General features: G+C 40.3%; 1 protein-coding gene and 1 long non-coding RNA gene across 3 annotated transcripts in view; one reads left to right on the top strand and one right to left on the bottom strand.

Moving 5' to 3' along the window:
- The first annotated feature begins 878 nt into the window (after nt 1-878).
- Nucleotides 879-17,737, top strand: part of pkd1a (polycystic kidney disease 1a) — a 67,924-nt gene continuing 51,065 nt past the window's right edge. For both annotated transcript variants that reach the window (XM_042429116.1, XM_042429106.1), the window contains exons 1-3: nt 879-1,705; nt 17,416-17,487; nt 17,603-17,671. In XM_042429116.1, the coding sequence (XP_042285050.1) occupies nt 1,437-1,705; nt 17,416-17,487; nt 17,603-17,671 (410 nt within the window). In that variant the 5' untranslated portion in view covers nt 879-1,436. The remainder of the gene's footprint in view (nt 1,706-17,415; nt 17,488-17,602; nt 17,672-17,737) is intronic.
- Nucleotides 5,216-7,455, bottom strand: LOC121908820. Its single transcript, XR_006099316.1, has 3 exons — nt 7,378-7,455; nt 6,360-6,465; nt 5,216-6,028 (listed from the first exon to the last, which is right to left on the bottom strand). It is a non-coding gene; the product is annotated as an uncharacterized LOC121908820 (long non-coding RNA).

The raw sequence follows: 17,737 nt of genomic DNA, 5'->3' as shown, positions 1-17,737 counted from the left end.
ACAGCATCTATAAATGTAACAGGAATTAAATTGATTTGACTTGAACTTGAATTCCATGTTCAAATGTCACCACGTCATGCTGAGTTTTTTAAGTGGTTCTGTCTACCCGGAGACAGACTTCCTAAGACACATCAAAGAGACCTGCCAGCGCAACCTCTCCAAGACACCTCTAAGGATACCTGGCAGACATAAACTGTATACACTGACAATTATTCAATCACATGAAACACAATGTTTGTTCACTAAATAAATAATACTGTCATGTGCAATATCTGGTTATGTTAAAAATAAATAAATAAGAAAAGAAAAGGGGAGCTGTTGGATGTTGGAAACCCTGAATGATTCAGAGACCCTACAAATGGACTGGATGGATTTTTCTCCTCTGCTGGATCCTGTACCAAGCTGTTGAGAAAAGCTTTATTAGCCACTATGTTAACACTCCGCTGCGATCAAGGCTGGATGACCAACTGAGCAAAGCAGACCTCAGACCATCAGGCGGGCCCAGAGTTTGTCATCATTAAATTGGTCTGTGATTAGCTGCTGCAAATTTATTGTCAAATGACAAATGGAATTAAGGTGTCAAGATGACCTGTGTAAAAATGTATATGGTGCATATTCAGGCCCCCCAGCATGATATATAGTTAAGTAAACCTGATAGGAACATACAGAAAAGGTTTTAGTTTTCTGTAATGATTTAACTTCATTTTGAAGTTTCGTTCCATGCAAGACTGCAGATATTATTTGATAAAACTCAATAATATTCATAATTTAGATGATATTTTAGGACATTATTTAATCTCAATATATTTTAATACAGTGGTTCTCAAACCTTTTCACATCAACTGACACAAATTAAACCCCCATTTATTTTGAAGATTTTTGTTTTTAGATGTGTTTATTACAGAGAGTGTATGAAACCTATGACCACAATAGTCGCACATTCTGTCATTGTGTTACTTATGGATGGAATTATAGAGAAAATGAATTATTGCCCTTTTTGCTGGGAACACCTGGAACTCCCTCAACGACCCCTTGGGATCCCTGGACCCCACTTTGAGAACCACTGAGGGCGCAGAGGAAATAAAACTGTGAGCAAAGTCTCAGCGGTGGTAGGGGGAACTGCATGAAGAAGAAGGAGGAGGAGGAGGAGGAGGAGGAGAGAGGAAGTTCTCCAAAACTTTTTTCTTCGCTAAAAGGATTGTGGAGACGCACCGTTAGAATTTCAGAGGAAGGGGATCCGACCTGAAGAATAAAGAAAACGCTGGGAATATAACGGCAGATAACGGCGTCAAAAAGTTCATCCCTTCTTCTGTGTTTGTATCCTCACATGAAAACCGTGAAAAAGGACGCGTGGGTTTGCCTTTGTCCTGTGCATTTTGTTTCTTCCCAGAGTGAGAGGACTTACACCATCAGAGGCGATGAGATGTGAGTAAGCTATGCCTTGTGGAAATGGACAGACTTTATCCAAGCGAAAACATGGCGTCTGCGTCCCGAGGTTTAGTTTCATTTCCAGTCTGCTTGTGGCGCTCTGCTGCCTGGAGGTATGGGGCTCCGGGCCGCAGGGGGACGGCGGCAGGAGCTGCAGCCCCTGTCCCGTTAACTGCAGCTGCGCGCTGGCGGGGCCCCAACCGTCCTGCGTCGTCAACTGCTCCAACATCGGGCTGGAGAGGGCCCCAGCCGACATCCCGCTGGCCACCAACGTGCTGTAAGTAAAGCCGCTTAACAGGCTAAAAGATGGATTTACACTGGAGAGGAAACACAATCAATTTTCAACCAGGTTTTAACCTCTGGAATGGATTCAACTCAGAATCCTGAATAGAAAACAACAACCTTAATTTCTATTAAGTTTGGGAAGCAAGTGCGTGATAAACTCCTTTTTTCTCACATTTCAGTCTTATCTTTTTTTTTGCTTTGCCTTTTTTTTTTTTTTTTTTTTTTTTTTTTTTTTTTTTTTTTAGGGAGGGGGGGATGACAAATTGACAAATATTGATTTTTGTTTTCACTTTTAGCCACCGTCAGGAGGTCACAGTTTACCATGTTGTTGTTCATCCTGCACCACATGTTTCTTCTTTGCATCATCCAAACATGAGAAAATGATACTTCTGACTCCAAGTTCATTTCATTTGTGCTTTTTGTTTTTTGCTGTTGTCCTGCAAAGAGCTGAAACAATGAGTCAATTAATCAATTAGTCGATTGACAGAAAATTAATCTACTACTATTTGGATAATTGATTATATTATTGATTATCATACTTGATTGATTCAGTCACTTGTGAAGCAAAAATGCCAAACAATGTGAGTATTTGCTGCTTTTCTCCATTTTATATCATTACAAACTGGGCATCTTTGGGTTTTGGATCGTTGGTCCAAACCCAGCAAACTGAATACGTCACCTTTGGCTCTGGAGAAGCTGTGATGGGTATTTTTCACAATTATCTTAAGATTTTATATTTTACATAGTGATTAATCAAGAAAATAATCTGCAGATTAGTCAATAATGAAAGTAATTGGTAGTGGCAGCCCTAGTTATGCATGAGTACTCTGACAGATGTGGTGAGTGGATTAATCTGGCCTCGAAAAAACTGTCTTTAAAAATGTGGACTGAGCAGCCGTGTTGCTTGTTGAAAACAAAATATAGAAAAATACACTCAAAAACCCCCAAAGAAAAACACACAAAACTTGGATACAAAGACGGACAATAATAATAAAAGACTATATGCTTAAAGGTTACCTTTTCTTGTGACCTCAGGCTTCTATTAGAGGCCACACTGCTAGTGACATTGTGTGTGTGCATGTGTGTGTTTTAGTGCGTGCGTGTGTGTGTGTGTCTCAGATTGGTAGTTTAAATGGTCACCAGAAAAATGAGCCTGGTGTTTGTGGTGCAGATCAGCCTTCAGCCTCTGGTGCTGCTGCAGCGAGAACATTCTGTTCTGTGCCGACGGAAGCCATATGTTATCAATTATTCATTTCCCTTCAAACTACCTTCTTTTATTTAACTTAAAGATTTACCCTACATACCAGACCCATAATCAGTGCACACTGTTTCTGGACTTGCTTGCTTCAGAGACTCGACTAAATAAGCATATGAATATTGTTTACATGAGCTTTTCAGAAGTGCGTGTTTCCGCTGAAATCCTTCACAACTAAAGCCGCTGCACTGATGCATTACACCTTCCCTCTCATCTCAACAGGTTTCCTTAATGTCACATGACATATAGTTATAGTATTTGCATAAGAGAGGCAGGGTGCTCTGTAGGCGCCACATTAATTAGAGACGGATCCTGCTGCAGGATCTCTAATCATGTCAAATCTATTGGAGTGTTAATTGCATCAGTCTGGATAAACCTCCTCGGTACTACTGTACCAGCGGCAGCCATATGTGGAGGTGACTGACTGTGAACATTACTGTCCTCACTAATTTGGCCTCTTGCTTCCCGCTTGCACCTTACAGCCAGAAGCATGGAGATAAAATCAGAGATTTTGCTTTTAATTAATTCTGATTTTCATGGTCGACCAAGGCAGGTGGAGACATACAGCCAAGATCCAGTGGAGAACTTAACAATATTCATTTTGTAATGCTGCCGGCAGCGCTCGGCCTGTGTTACCTATCTGCTCATTATTTAAAGAATAAAAGAAGGTCATTTACTCGCAGTGACTTGTCTGGGTAATGGCCTTCAGACTGTCTGAGGTGGGGAGATGAGAGCGCAGGACTGAAAAATGTATCGGGTAGTTAGCTCTCCCAAAATCATCTTTCTCTCCGTTTTATTCAGAGGGAGTTGGCCTGTTCATGATGATTACCATGAAACTTTACGAGGCGCACGGACTTAAAAGGAAAGGTCGCTTCAGTCCATATCCTTTAAGCCTCATCTTTAAAAACATGATGACAGATTAGACTTTTTCCTCTCTCTGCAGTCCAGGTTGTTATTAGCATTGCTGTGTTTGGGTTTGAGAACTTGGAAGTGTAAGTGAACCATTGATCTGAACTCGATTAGTTGTCAATTGCTCACTGAACATGACTGTCCTTTATACATCTACCAGCAGGGAAGCTGTAAATGAATAACAGGTCGATATTGTTAATGGTTGTGGTAATGAGTGAGTGTGTGTGTGACTGTGCACAAGTGTGTATGTCACCATATGAGTGTGCATGCCACTCAGTCAGGTGGATTGAATGCTGCGTCAGCTTGAAGTTTTCACTGCGTGCCACTGCGACTCTTTTGCTACACACAGACTGAGCTGCGAAATTAAACAGAGGCATTCACATCCTGACATCATGCTATAAATGTAGCTACAAGATGACGGCTTAAACAATTGCCTTGTTAAACTTGTTAATTTCGCGGTATTTGCTGTGTGATGTAGCATCCCTGCTCGTTTTCCCTCTGTTGCATGTTATACTGATCTCTCTTTCCTTGTTTTCTGTCTGCCACTTCACTGTCAACTGTCCAATAAAGGCAAAAATGCCAAAACAGCAATCTTGGAAGAAGAAAAAAAAGACTTACGTGTAAAGCAAAGTTTTGGACAAATTATAATTTTGACTGGATGATGGTGTTAGATGAAAAGTAAAGTGAATACAATCCTGAGGGAGACGTGAATGTCTGCACCAAATGTCATGTCAGTACATCCTGAAGTTGGTGAGGTATTTCACTTAAAACAACAAACCACTCATGGCGGCACTAGAAGAAAAGTCAGGGGGGCATAAAAGTCATGAATGAATAAAAGTCATTTACCAACTTTTGTGTCGATCCATCCAGTAGATCTACAGAGCCACACTGGTAGCATGGCTGAAAAATATAATCATTTCTTCACAGAGAGTAAAGTGCTCCTTATTTCAAGTAAGGCAGGGCGCCACGTTATCACAATGTGAATACTTTTTAAGTACATTTATTCAGTCATTTGTTTACTTCTGCAGTAAACAGATGAAAGGAAGCTGGTATGATCCAGTACTGCAGGACATCCAGTGTGAGTATGACTGTTATCACAATAAACTGGAAAGAGAGAGAGAGAGAGAGCTCATCATCTCACGCTGTGACAGAGGTTTATTTCATCAGATGAAATTTCAGGCACATTTGCTGTGTTAAAATGGTGACAAATAACTTGATGTTCACTTTTTCCAACACAATAAGGAATTTGATGTGACCTTCATCTGTTGCTGTGAGTCTCTGCTCGTTGTGTGTGTGTGTTTGTGTGAGAGAGAGAGAGAGAGAGCGAGAGGAGAAGGAAAGATTTAAAAGTTTTATTGACATTGTACTTTATTGTTTTATAAGGACATTTAGACCAACGCAGTGTTAGCTATTTAGCCAGAATGTAATTATGTTGACTTGAATTTGTGCTTTAATACTATATTGTGTTTAACAATATTTGGTGACAGAATGTTCTCACTGGTTATTGCATTTATTAGAGGGTAAATTAGAATATAAATTGTTATTCTGATAGAAAAAAGGCTATTTTATCAAGGCTTAAAGATAATGAGATACTACTATAAATATTCCTGTATTGAGTTTGGTCTTAAATATGCACACATGCGCTGCAGGCCTGGACGGGATTTGTGTGTGTTTTCTGTTAGTCGCAAATCCATTGGCAGCCAAAAACCTTACAGTCATACAGCTTCTCTTTCTGTGAAAGGCAGCAGATTTTCATGTGATGAATTGAAACGTCAGACGGTAATGGAAACTGCTTCGACTTTTCCCTGATTGCCTAAAATTAAGTTACATCTTCTGCTGTTCCCCCCGGCTGCTTTCCTACTGTGCCCCCATATCAAAGACACATCCCAGGTAGGAAATCATCCAGGGTTAGTTGAGTATTTACTTATTTATTTATTTTTGTATTCCCCTTACACACCAGCCCATCTGCTCCAACCCACACACATAATAAAAATCTCCTCACTCTTCATACAGAGTTTATGCAACTCTGAAGTCACTTCTGGGAAATGCTTGTGGAACGGTCTCAGGTTTTTTCTTTTTTTTAAGGTTATTATAGCTTTTGTTTTGTGCGCAGATTTTGGAGCCATAAATCATCACGATGCGTTGTGTGTCCTGGGACAGTAAACAGAAAGCAAATGAGAAAGCGAATGAGAAATTAGTTCAGCATCTGTCCAAAAGTATACTGAACAGAACTACAGCTACAGTGGAAGAGGAGGGGTTGGTGTAGTTACTCAGATCAATTATTTGGTAATTTCATGTTCTCTTTCAATGTGATTAATTAGTATTTCAAATTTCTGTTTTTCTTTTAAAAAAGGTTACATTTTTAATAGACTGAATGATATGGACATACATATTGAATCAGACATTATTTGACCTGTCATATATACATTACTGTTATTTGTCATTTTGATTGGTTGCCAAACTTCAAGAGGGCGGGTCTTACCTAATGTGAGCCAGTCAGAGGACAGACGACAGGGGGAGAGAGTAGAGACTCGTATGAATTAAAGTAGAGAGCTGCTGAGGAACTCAGATGACCAACACGGAGATCACTGCACAGTTGATAATAAAATGATTAGAGCTGCAATGATCAACAGAAAATTCATCATCATTGTCATTTTTGAAGGAAAAAAAAGCCAAAATTCTCTACTGCAGCGTCTTAAATGTGAATATTTTCTGGTTTCTTTTAGTCTTCTATGATATTAAACAGAATATCTTTGGGTTGTGGATTGTTGATGGGAAATAGCGAAGCATTTGAGGATGTCGTCTTGGGCTTTGGGAAACAGTGATTGACATTTTTAACACTTTTCTGACATTTTATAAGCTAATCAATTGGACAGTTAATTAAGAAAATAATCATCAGTTGCAGCCCTAAAAATGACACTAAAATTGAAATGACCTTTTGCTTAGAAGATATTTTGACTCATCAAACACAGGTGTAACTAACACCTTCACTAATTGCTATATTGCATTTTTATCATTAACGTTGCCAGCTCCACCTGTGCCAGGTCAAAATCTGTGAAATATTTTCGTCTTTCAAAGGAGGGAGCTTGACAGAAAAAGTTTTGGAACCACTGCAGTACAAGAGCCAAGTTTGAATCCAAAAGTATCACTTTAGTTGGGAATTTGATCGTGTTTAGTTTTAGAGATACTTTAACTATGTTGCTTGTGTGGCTTTAAAGAAGACTGAACATCTGAATTCAGCATAACCCGACAAATTATTATAAATGTATGTATACACAGTTATATAAATATGTCCATAATTCTGTTTCTACATAAACATTTTTTTCAAATTGACTGGTGGAAAATGGGAAAATAACATCAAAAGTTGCATTGTAGACAAATTAACGTAGTAAAAAAAAAAAAGCTATTATTTAAACCATGCGATAAAATGAAGTAACAATTTAGTTTCAAAGTTAACTTTCCTCAACATCATTGGCTTTCTTGGGCAGTGAACCGTTTACCTGAACTGTAAACACACTCGTGCTCTCCTTCACCATGGTCCTATCTGCCCCGCACAGGAGAATTTTGGGTTGTCACCATGGCAACGAGATGCATATATACACACACACACAGTCGAGGCGTGGCAACGAGCTTTTGAAACAAGTCTGTTTACAGGGAGCAGTTTTAGCTTCGCACCGGGTCATGAGGCTTCACAGCTGTCATACAGACAAGACTCTCTCTCTCTTTCTTGTTCTGTTCTCTATCTTTCCTCCTCCAGAGCCGGTTATCATCCATACAACCACCTATACACACACACTGACTTTAATGAAGTGGGGAAGGAAAGTGGGACTGAATGTACCGACCATATGCGAGGGAGAATTTGTTGTGTTACCATGGCAATAGTAACTAATGACATCACTCACAGAAGAACAGACATTCCAGGTCATAAATAAGAGAACGAGGGGAAGAAACAGAGAGAGAAGAGATAGCTCCCATCCTCTCCTCCTGTGTGTGTGTGTGTGTGTGTGTGTGTGTGTGTGTGTGTGTGTGTGTGTGTGTGTGTGTGTGTGTGTGTGACCATGTCATTTTTAACTGCTGGTAACAGAAATGTCTTGGTTCATGATTAACTCACTCAAGTGGTGGTGGTGATTACATGGCAGACTGAAGAAGGAACTTATTTTTGCAAGAAGGCCTTTGTATGTGTGTGTGTGTGTGTGTGTGTGTTTGAGATGCAGCCTCCAGTAGCCTGAAGTAGGGCTGCAGCTAAGGATTTTTTTCATTATTGATCGATCAATTAATCTGCCGATTGTTTTCCCTATTAATTGATTATTCGTTTAGCCAATTAAATGTTTAAAAAAAAAGAGAAAAAATTTCATCGTTAATCTCTCAGACGCCACGGTGATGTCTCCAATTTGCTTGTTTTGTCTGACTACGAGGTTATATACTGTATGACACGGATAACTGGAAAGTCAGCTAATCATCACATTCAAGAAGTTGAAACCATCAGATGTTTGACATTTTTGCTTGAAAAATTACTAAAATTATTATTTGATTAGTTGATAAGAGTGAATCAATTAATGAGATAATCATTGCAGCTCTAGTCTGAAGTTATCCTTTGTCTTTGAGGGGTTTTTAAACTCTTTAACTTTAACTTTTTTCTCGCTCACACCTGCCAGCACAACTGGCAGCTGACACAAAGTACACTCCTCTTTAACACTCAGAGCCTTTTTATGCCAGTCATCTAATTTGTCTATTTTACACCCTGCTTACCATCAATCGCCACATGTATGGCAAACATTTTAAGCAGGTTTGACAGTGACAAATTGACGGTATTAACATGCGCAGCTGTGCATGTGCAGTCACATTAATCATATTATGCATGTGGTGCAAAATGTAGAGTAGGTTTGACAGAAGTAACTGAGCTAAAAAATCAAAAATGACACTGATGTTTTTTAAAGAGATCACTCAAAATTTATACTTTGAGTACCGAACACTCGCACGCTGTACTTTTACAAGGTGGATGTAAAAAGTCAGTAGATTGTTCGTGACAGAGAGCAGCGGCTGTGGTCAGTTTTGAATTCAGTCAGTCACTTTCAATAGATTCAAATCTTGGCAAGTTTTTGTAGCAGATCCATAGTGTCTTCTCATATTCCTCCTGCAGCGTAATCCACTTCTCTGCAGTCTATCTGAATTCTCAGTATCCTCCAGGCAGTCATACCTTTACCAAAATACGGCTAAATACACTGCAGCGTTGAGGATTTAACAGTATTTTGGGGAAGCTGGATGGTAGAGAAGTGGATTTAATGTGATCAGACACATTTTTATGGGCATTTTGATACTTTTTTTTCCTGCCATGACTCAGCAGGTGTTGATAAAACATGACCTGACAAGTAACATCTAGTGGGAAACAATGCTAATGTTGCCTAGTGAGTTAGCTTACATTTTCCAAGTAGAAGACAAACTTAACTGCACGTTGTTTAATGTTTCAAAATAATAGACATTTTAAATCACTAATGGTAGTATGTGGGTTTGTTGAAAAAAAAGGAAAAACATGTCTTGTATTAACTTTCAGAGGCGATACAGAGCTTCGACGTGCTCCATTCAGTAGCACACCAAGAAAGTTGACAGTGTGTCTCCTAGCAACGCAGCCCCAGGGTGTCAGTCAGCTGCTGCCATGGGAACCAATCACCCAGACATCTGAAGCTTAGACGCTGTTTAGCTAAAAACAATTTCACCCTCTTTTGAAAAGTGGAAATATATGAAAAATAGCTGCAATATCATAGTTTATATGATGAAAGAGAAACTGACACTGGCTCCGCAAATGTTCTGAAATACCCTCAAAATCCTAAACATAAAGTAATTTATCATGGCAGCTTGAAATGACACATGTACAGCTAATGCATGGCTTTTTAGCTCAGGGCTACATTGTAATGAAGTCATCCAGGGTTTCCTACATTAGATCTGCATCAGAGATTGGTTTAGCATGCTGACAAGCATAGCTGACTGGTGGGTACCGCTGAGGAAAAACACAACAATGTGTACGCTTGCAGTTGCAGAGACTTATTCCCTGGTGAAAAGTCTAATCTATGTGTTGTCTTATGATGTGAAGAGAAGTGAATATGAAAGCTTGATCAAGATGAGAAACCTATATAGAGCTGATCTTGATTATATTAACTCAATCCATTTTTTTACCTGATACATCTCATTGTTTTGGATGCAGTCAATTTAAAATTTTTCCCCCTTGGGGTGGGTTGTGCTAGGCGGCGAGAGAGAGAGACAGAGAAAGAGAGAGAGAGGTGTGTATGGGGGGTTGCAAACAAACTATGGCAGTGTGTTCACATTTGACTTAAGCTCCAGCTCAGCAAAACAACTTAACCTGTTGTCCTCCTGTTGTTATTTTTACAACAGAAATTACTGGAGACAGTGATAATTGGATTTTGTTCCCTGCATTTAGATATAAAAAAACAGGACTATAGACTGCAGTGTGTGTGTGTGTGTGTGTGTGTGTGTGTGTGTGTGTGTGTGTGTGTGTGTGTGTGTGTGTGTGTGTGTGTGTGAGTTCATAATGCAGTTGCAGAAGCACAACCTGTTTGTATAGTCTGTTCAACCTGTGTGCAGAGAGGCACAGACACAAAGATATCCCAGGACTGCACTCTGTCCTGCATGGGCTAAATGCTAACAAGGGGCTCTGACGCTGGACATGTAAAATTCAGTTGTTAGCCTCTAAATTGTGGAATTACAACCCCGCCGAAATTATAATGAAATGCAAATCAGCAGTGTGATTCGTCTGTATTCAGTGTCATGACATGATTCAAATTCATAACAAAAAGCCTCTTTTGCATTTGTAAGTTATGGCCATGCAGTCCATGTCCTGTGTCATTTTCTGATGTGACCTTGTCACAATTAAAAGAAAAGAAAACACAATGCAAACATAATCTCTTATTTTTAAATCCACAGAGGATTCGTGCCTGTGAATCTGTAGGGGCTGTGTAGGAACATTTTATTCATGTTTACATTATGCCGGTGAACGTGAAATTGAGGCAACAAGAAACACAAGGAGAAAGAGCTGAGAGAGCAGGAGCACAATGAACAAAAATGAATCTAGTAGGAAAAGGATGAAGTGTTGCTGTCTGTCACCCAGCTCAGGATATAGAGGACTCGGCCAAAGAAGTCGTTTTCGGCAGTCGGCCCCCTTTTGCTGCCAGATCGGCTGAAACCCTGCTCGTCTCGATGGTGTCGGAGGCTTATTTAAGTGCTGTGACAGACTTCATTATTGCGCTTTCTGCTCTCTCTGCTGTTTGCTTGTATCGTCGCATTGCTCTCTGCTTTCTCAGCTCTTTCTGTTTCACTTGTTGCGTCAGTTTATTTGGAGCTTCTCACTTTCACAAAGAGCTAAATTATACCACAGCTCTGCTTTCTACAAATCCCAACATACACAGCTCCATTGCCTGGGGCCAGATGCATAAAAAAAAAACACTCTGTAGGTTCAAGACCAGAAATCTGCATATGCGCTCTTCGTGTCAGATTTACACAGCGGTGCTCACATGTGTTTATGTTTTTTGATTCTCAGACTTTGTTAAACTATGCACACAGGATGTAGATTTGTCCTTAATCTGACGTTTGCATGTCAACAACCCTGCTCCAACAATCTTTAAATGGGTCAATGAAAAGAACAGCGAAGAAGAAGTGCAGTGTTGTCAATTTACAATTTACACTTTCATTTAGCACTTTTATCCAAAGCAACATACATCTGAGAGTTGATACAACACGAGCAAGGATCTAGTCAGGAGAGAACAACACGAGTTAGTGCCATAAAGCTAGGTTTGAATCAGATAGGAGGTTTGTGCCAACATGCAGTGCACAGAGGTAATGTATAGTACTTCGTAGATTGCATAGAAGCAGATATTTTTCTTTCAGTCCATCAAGTGCGGAGGTGTTCGCAAACGAGTTGTGTCTTTATCACCATGTCCTCGTTGCATTGGCAAGGTCATCCGACAATACCAGAGCAGCCGTTCATATAAACATACTGAACAAGCGTTTAGATGTTTGTTTTAGAGGAATAATGTATATTTCCAGTTTTTAGCTCCTATCAAATCTGAATGCAGTTATTGCTCGCCTCCACCAGAAAAGACAAAAGATGAAAAGGTTTGCACCGTACAGCGTGTGGACAGAGGAGACAAATGCATTAATTGAAGTAACATAAAAGCTATCTTATAGTGGCGGCAGCAATTCAATACCAACTTGTACCCGATGTACAGAAAACACTGGCTCTCTTTTAATCATGTAATCTTGTTGCTACCTCTTGAAGATATTAAAGCACTAGGTAGTGGAAACACTTTGACATACATTTACATGTTTTAATTTGCTTCCTTCAAGGAAATCTGCTCATGAATTGTGCAACATTTGGGTGCAAACATAACTATTGTCCAGCAATACTACAAAGAAAACGCAAAGTCTGCTTAAGGACATAGAAAACCTAGTTCAACGCAGCAGTTTGTCATTGTAATTGCATAATATGTGGCATAAAAGAAATTGTAATTGCATTCGACATTTAACATTTAATTAGCATGTTTGTGTGATGCAGGAGTGACATTAATTAAATTCAGTGGGGTTGGCAGCGTTTTACATTATCATTTCCAGAAGGTCACACATCTATCCTGCCAAAGTTCAAATGCAAATTGTGTTCATCCTTTACATTTTCATTTTTTTTAGATTGAGAAGATCAGGGGACAGGTGTATAAACAATGCATACACATAAAAACCATGCATACACCATTTCATGCACAAAACTGGTATTTGTAAAAAAACCAGGTGCACATATGATTGAGACCAGTGAGATATAGTAACGTAACTAATACTAATATCCATCATCATCTTTTTGCAGATTTAAATGAGTATAATTTTTTTTTTTGTTTACACAATTGTTTATAAAATTCTAATCAAAGGCACATCTATAAACATATTTTAGTCAACTTTTGGTGTTTTGCGTTTGACATAATTTTATTTTGTTGTGTTAATATTTTCTTCATTTTATCCTTTATTTTGAATAAATACTGTTTTAGTCCTGTAACCTAAATCACAGAAAATCATTATTTGTCTAAAGTGACAGTTGAGAAATCACTTGGCATTTGGCAGACGCTTTTTGTTCAAAGTGACTTAATCGTAGATTTCAGCAATGTGCGGATGATATGTCTACACTGTCGGAAATCAAACAAGACAGTGAAGAAGTAGAAGCAGGTCCCAGAACGCTGTTGTTTATTCAAAACATTTGTTTCCATTTGCTCCCAAGTTTTTTAGGGATCTTTACCAGGTTTTTCTCATTCCTGGCATTGTCATTCAGTTTTTGTATGTGTTTGTGTGTAAATACATAGAAACAGGTGGGAAAGAAAATAAGAATTTGACTTTTGCCTTTTTGATTTTGAGTTAATGTCAATTATTATTTTCCATTTTCATTCAAGTTCAACCTCTCATTGAAAGTAATCAGAAGTTGTTTTTTTTCCTTCATATAGTCTCACACCAGAAGCAATGTAGGCCTGCAACTGATTTCTGATCTTCGCCCACAGTTTACGACTGTGGGATTGTTACTGTTTCGTTTACCAGAAAAAGAGTGAGCAATGAGCGCTTCGACATCGTTACAGGATTTTTTGTTTTTCCTGCATGCACTGACAGCATGTGAGAGTGTGTGTCTGTGTGTTTGTATGTCTGTGTGTGTGTGTGTGTGTGTGTGTGTCTTTCTTTGAGTGAGTGTGTTAAACCGCTGCACACAGCTGCCCTTCACTTGCCAGCTGGACACCAGACAACCCAGGCAGCAGCAGCTGGAAAAATGGACAGAATGTCCTAAAGAGGAGAGGAGACGAGAGGAGAATAGAGGGGAGGAGAGGAGAGGTTTGTGAGTGTTTGTGACCCAGCCAAGCAGACTGTGAAGCAAAATGTTAGATGGTTTAGACCAAAACCTCTTCAATCAACACCCCCTTCTCCCCAGCTCCTAGCCCCATTCCCCTGATTTCATGCTCCCACTGCTCTTCCTGCAGCAGGGAAAGTACCCAACTACTACTTCCACCCCCTCCACCCGTGTCTCGGGCATGAGATGGCCAGTTGGCAGCTCTCTCACATGAAGCTGTGTCAGTGTAGAGGAGACAGGCACAGGTAGGACAGGAGCCCATGGGACAGGCAGCCCACAGTGGGGCCATTGTTCACCAGACCTCACTGCTCGTTCCCCCAGTTTCTCCTCTCCTTCCCTTTCACACCTAGCTTCTCCACCTCCAACTCCATCATCCTTAACTCCTCCTCCTCCTCCTCCTCCTCGATTTTGTCTGTGCAGCTCCTGCTCCCCTTCCTGTCAGACTCGTATGGGTCTGCCCAGCCTCCGAATATAAACAAAGCAGCGGAGCGACAGAAGGAAAAAGAGGACTGGAAGAAGGAAAGAAAGTGGGAGAAGTAGTGAGTGGGGGAGGGAGCAGCGGAGGATTCAGGCAGGGAGGCTGAGGGGGATGAAAGCGACCACAGAGCAGTCTGTGTTTAGTGGGTTAGTGGAGCGCTGGCCTTCGCCACCACGATGCAGCAGATACCAGTCTGTCCACGATCAGACCTACATCACAGATTTCATCATCAGACTAAGGACTTTTTGTGCTTGTTTTTGTGCAGAGGGAAATAAAACCAATATTAATCTTCTTTAGTGGTGGTTTTAGTTTTGTCTTTTTTCATTTCCCAGCACTTCTCTGTCTCTTCAGATTTATCTTTTCCTTTGTTCCAATTCTCTCCAGAGCCCGTGCCCACTCCTCCTCTGTCATTCCCACTGCCCGAGCACAGAGTAGTCAGTGAGGACTGTGTGTGTGTGTGTGTGTGTGTGTGTGTGTGTGTGTGTGTGTGTGTGTGTGTGTGTGTGTGTGTGTGTGTGTGTGTGTGTGTGTGTGTGTGTGTGTGTGTGTGTGTGTGTTTTCTCATCCTCCAGCTCAGAATAAGTGGCACCAGACAGGCCTTATAAGGAGTGGTTAGATCATTGGCCACACCGTTAGTAAAACAGAACCATATGTGTGCTCTGTGTGTGTGTATGTGTGTGTGTGTGTGCTGTGTGTACGCGTGCACAGGGCTATAGCTCAAGTGTGTTCTGCAGTGTGTGTCTGTGTGTGTGTGTGTGTGTGTGTGTGTGTGCATGTGTGTGTGTGCGTGTGTGTAAGTAAAACCATGTGTGTCCAAAGGTAGCTGAGAGAACAGGAGCCTGTTGCTAATAGACATGGTGAAGGTCACATTATATGGTCATGTTAAACACACACACACACACACACACTCTCTCTCTTAATCTCCTCTTGTCTCGGCAGTGTTTCCCTTAAGGTCAGAAAGACAGTTTTCATGTAAAGTCAAGTAGTATACACACACGCATACACACACACGACTGGCACTGATGTTTGACAGCATTACATAAGTCGAGGTGTCAGCCTAATGTGTGAATGATCAGCTCGTGGGTGGAGTGTCTTTCTGCTGTCCCGTTTTATCTTCTGATGGGTTTAGCAGAGGAGAACTCTCTCTCTCTCTTTCTCTCTCTCTCTCACTCGCTTTCTCTCTTGGTCTCCATCTTTCTTACACAGCTTGTCTGGAATGTACAGATGTTTCCTTTTGGGAATGGGCGTCCTGCTCTGTTCTCACACACACACACACACACAGTTGTGTTTCCATCACTTCAGAGGACATTACAATGACTTACATTCATTCCTGGAGACTTATCCTAACCATAACCACTACTTGCTTAACCTTAAACCCTCCCTTAACCTTAACATAACCCTAAACTAACCTTAACTTTGAACCAAGTCTTCCCTTTTTGCTTTAAAGGGACTTGCTTTTTGTCCCCATAAGGGAGGAGAGTCCCCACAACATGACTGTGTAAACAGATTTGCGTCTCTGCAACACGAGGAATACCTGGACCACACACACACACACACACACACACACACACACACACACACACTAGAAAGAGAGAGAGAGAGGGTAGTGCATTCCCACACACTCAAGCTCACATACACATTTCCATTTTTAATTTCAGCTGTGAAATTAGTGTCTACTGAACACATACTGACAGTAGAAAATATGGCAGCCCAGTACATTTTTTTTTAGTTAGTTAGTTTATTGCTTTTGTCTAGACCAGCAGTATCTTGTAGTCTTACATACACACAGTGCATTTTGTCCTCTCACAACCTCTGGCTCCTTGTCTCCTGGCTCCTTTTTTTTTTTTTTTTTTCGTTTTTTTTCTCCCTTTTGTTTCCTCTTTCTCACGTGCAGCTGAGGCTTTGCTGTCAAGACACAGAGATGAGACTGAAGTCACTTAACTCCGCTCTGTCCTGCTTCTTCATTTGCTCTCCTGGTTTGTCTTGGCAATGACCTCAACTGTTCAACCAATTCAGTTTTTCTCACTTCTTTAGTTATTTATCCACTGTTTAGTTTTCTCACCGACTCCAACTCTCTTTTTCCACCTTTTATTCACAGCCTGACTCACAGGGGTTTATTTCAATTTCCTAGTGGAAAATTAATCCCAGTAACTCATTGCCAAATTAAACCACTAATCACATTGTTAGGCAACTCTTGTTTTTTTCTCACATGCATTGAAGGTCTAAAGTTGGAAGGTACCATTTATGGTTTTACAATGTAAATCCTTTTCTTGCCTGAATAAATAAACTTGACTTAACAAGTGTAATTTGAAAATAACTTAACTTTTTTGGTGAAGACCCTCAAAGCATCAGTACGCTTTCGAACAAAGAGAGGTGAGATGCAATGAATCCTAAAAATAGGAATAACAGCACCTACTTTTGGACAAATGTTCTTACAGCGTTGCACTTGATTTTACATACGAAAGGCGGCCGAAATAGTCGTGTAAAGAATGGCGAGAGAAGTTCAAATCCAGCTTAGTGGGCATGAATGTCAGATTGTTGGTTTCAGAAAGTTACTGACCGGGAGGATTTCAGACGCTGTTCAGCCATCCGAAAAGCAGTTTGGTCGGAGCATGTTCAAAAACCCTTGGACTGGTGAAAATCTTTCAACACTGACTGAATAAATGGAAAAAAATCACCACGTTTAAACAGAAGCATTTTTCTTCATGAAGATTTAAGATGTGAAGTTTTGACCCTAAAACAGCTGCATTGTGATGTGTCATAGCAAAGAAAATACAATCCAGACTGCTGTAACCAGAAAGTCCTGCATTGTTGTGTGTTTTTATGGTTCTTTGGCACATCTACATTGTATTCTATTTCTATTTTTTTCTTTTTATCGTTTAGAAATGTTGCTCTAATGCATTTCTTTGCCTTATGTGACACACTTTGAATTGCCTCTGTGTCTGTGTGTATGCTTGGATTTATGCCATCGCCCCTGTTTATATGAGCTAAATGTTTCCCTGTCTCTCTTCTCCTTTGCTATTATTACATTTCATTTCCCAGCACTAACGTGATCACATTATATGGTGAATTACTTTTCAACTTCTGATGATACCGCGCATGGGTGTGTGTCAGTGTGTGTGTGCAATCATCTTGTCCTCACATGCGTTTTTAATGTGGATATGTTGGTTTGTCCCACAGAGATCTGTCCAAGAACCGCATCTCCTCCCTCGATACGAGCCTGCTAGATCGTCTCACTGGCCTCCAAGAGCTGTGAGTAGTACACACATCCATTTGTTTTGTGTCTGTCTGTCTATCTATCTATCTATCTACAGTCAATCTACAGTATACATTTATCTATTTAATTATGTACCGATCTATCTTCCAGGTATCTTCAAGAGAACAGGATCACTGTTCTCCCAAGAGGGGTTTTCTGCTGTGGTCCACTGTCAATCGTGTGAGTACAAAAGTCAAGAGAAGACACAGACCTGACAAATCCAAGGTGGAGAGGAGAAGAGATGAA

The sequence above is a fragment of the Thunnus maccoyii genome, chromosome 2 (genome assembly GCF_910596095.1).
Source record: "Thunnus maccoyii chromosome 2, fThuMac1.1, whole genome shotgun sequence".
Taxonomy (NCBI): domain Eukaryota; kingdom Metazoa; phylum Chordata; class Actinopteri; order Scombriformes; family Scombridae; genus Thunnus; species Thunnus maccoyii.
This window is presented reverse-complemented; position numbering and strand designations above follow the sequence as displayed.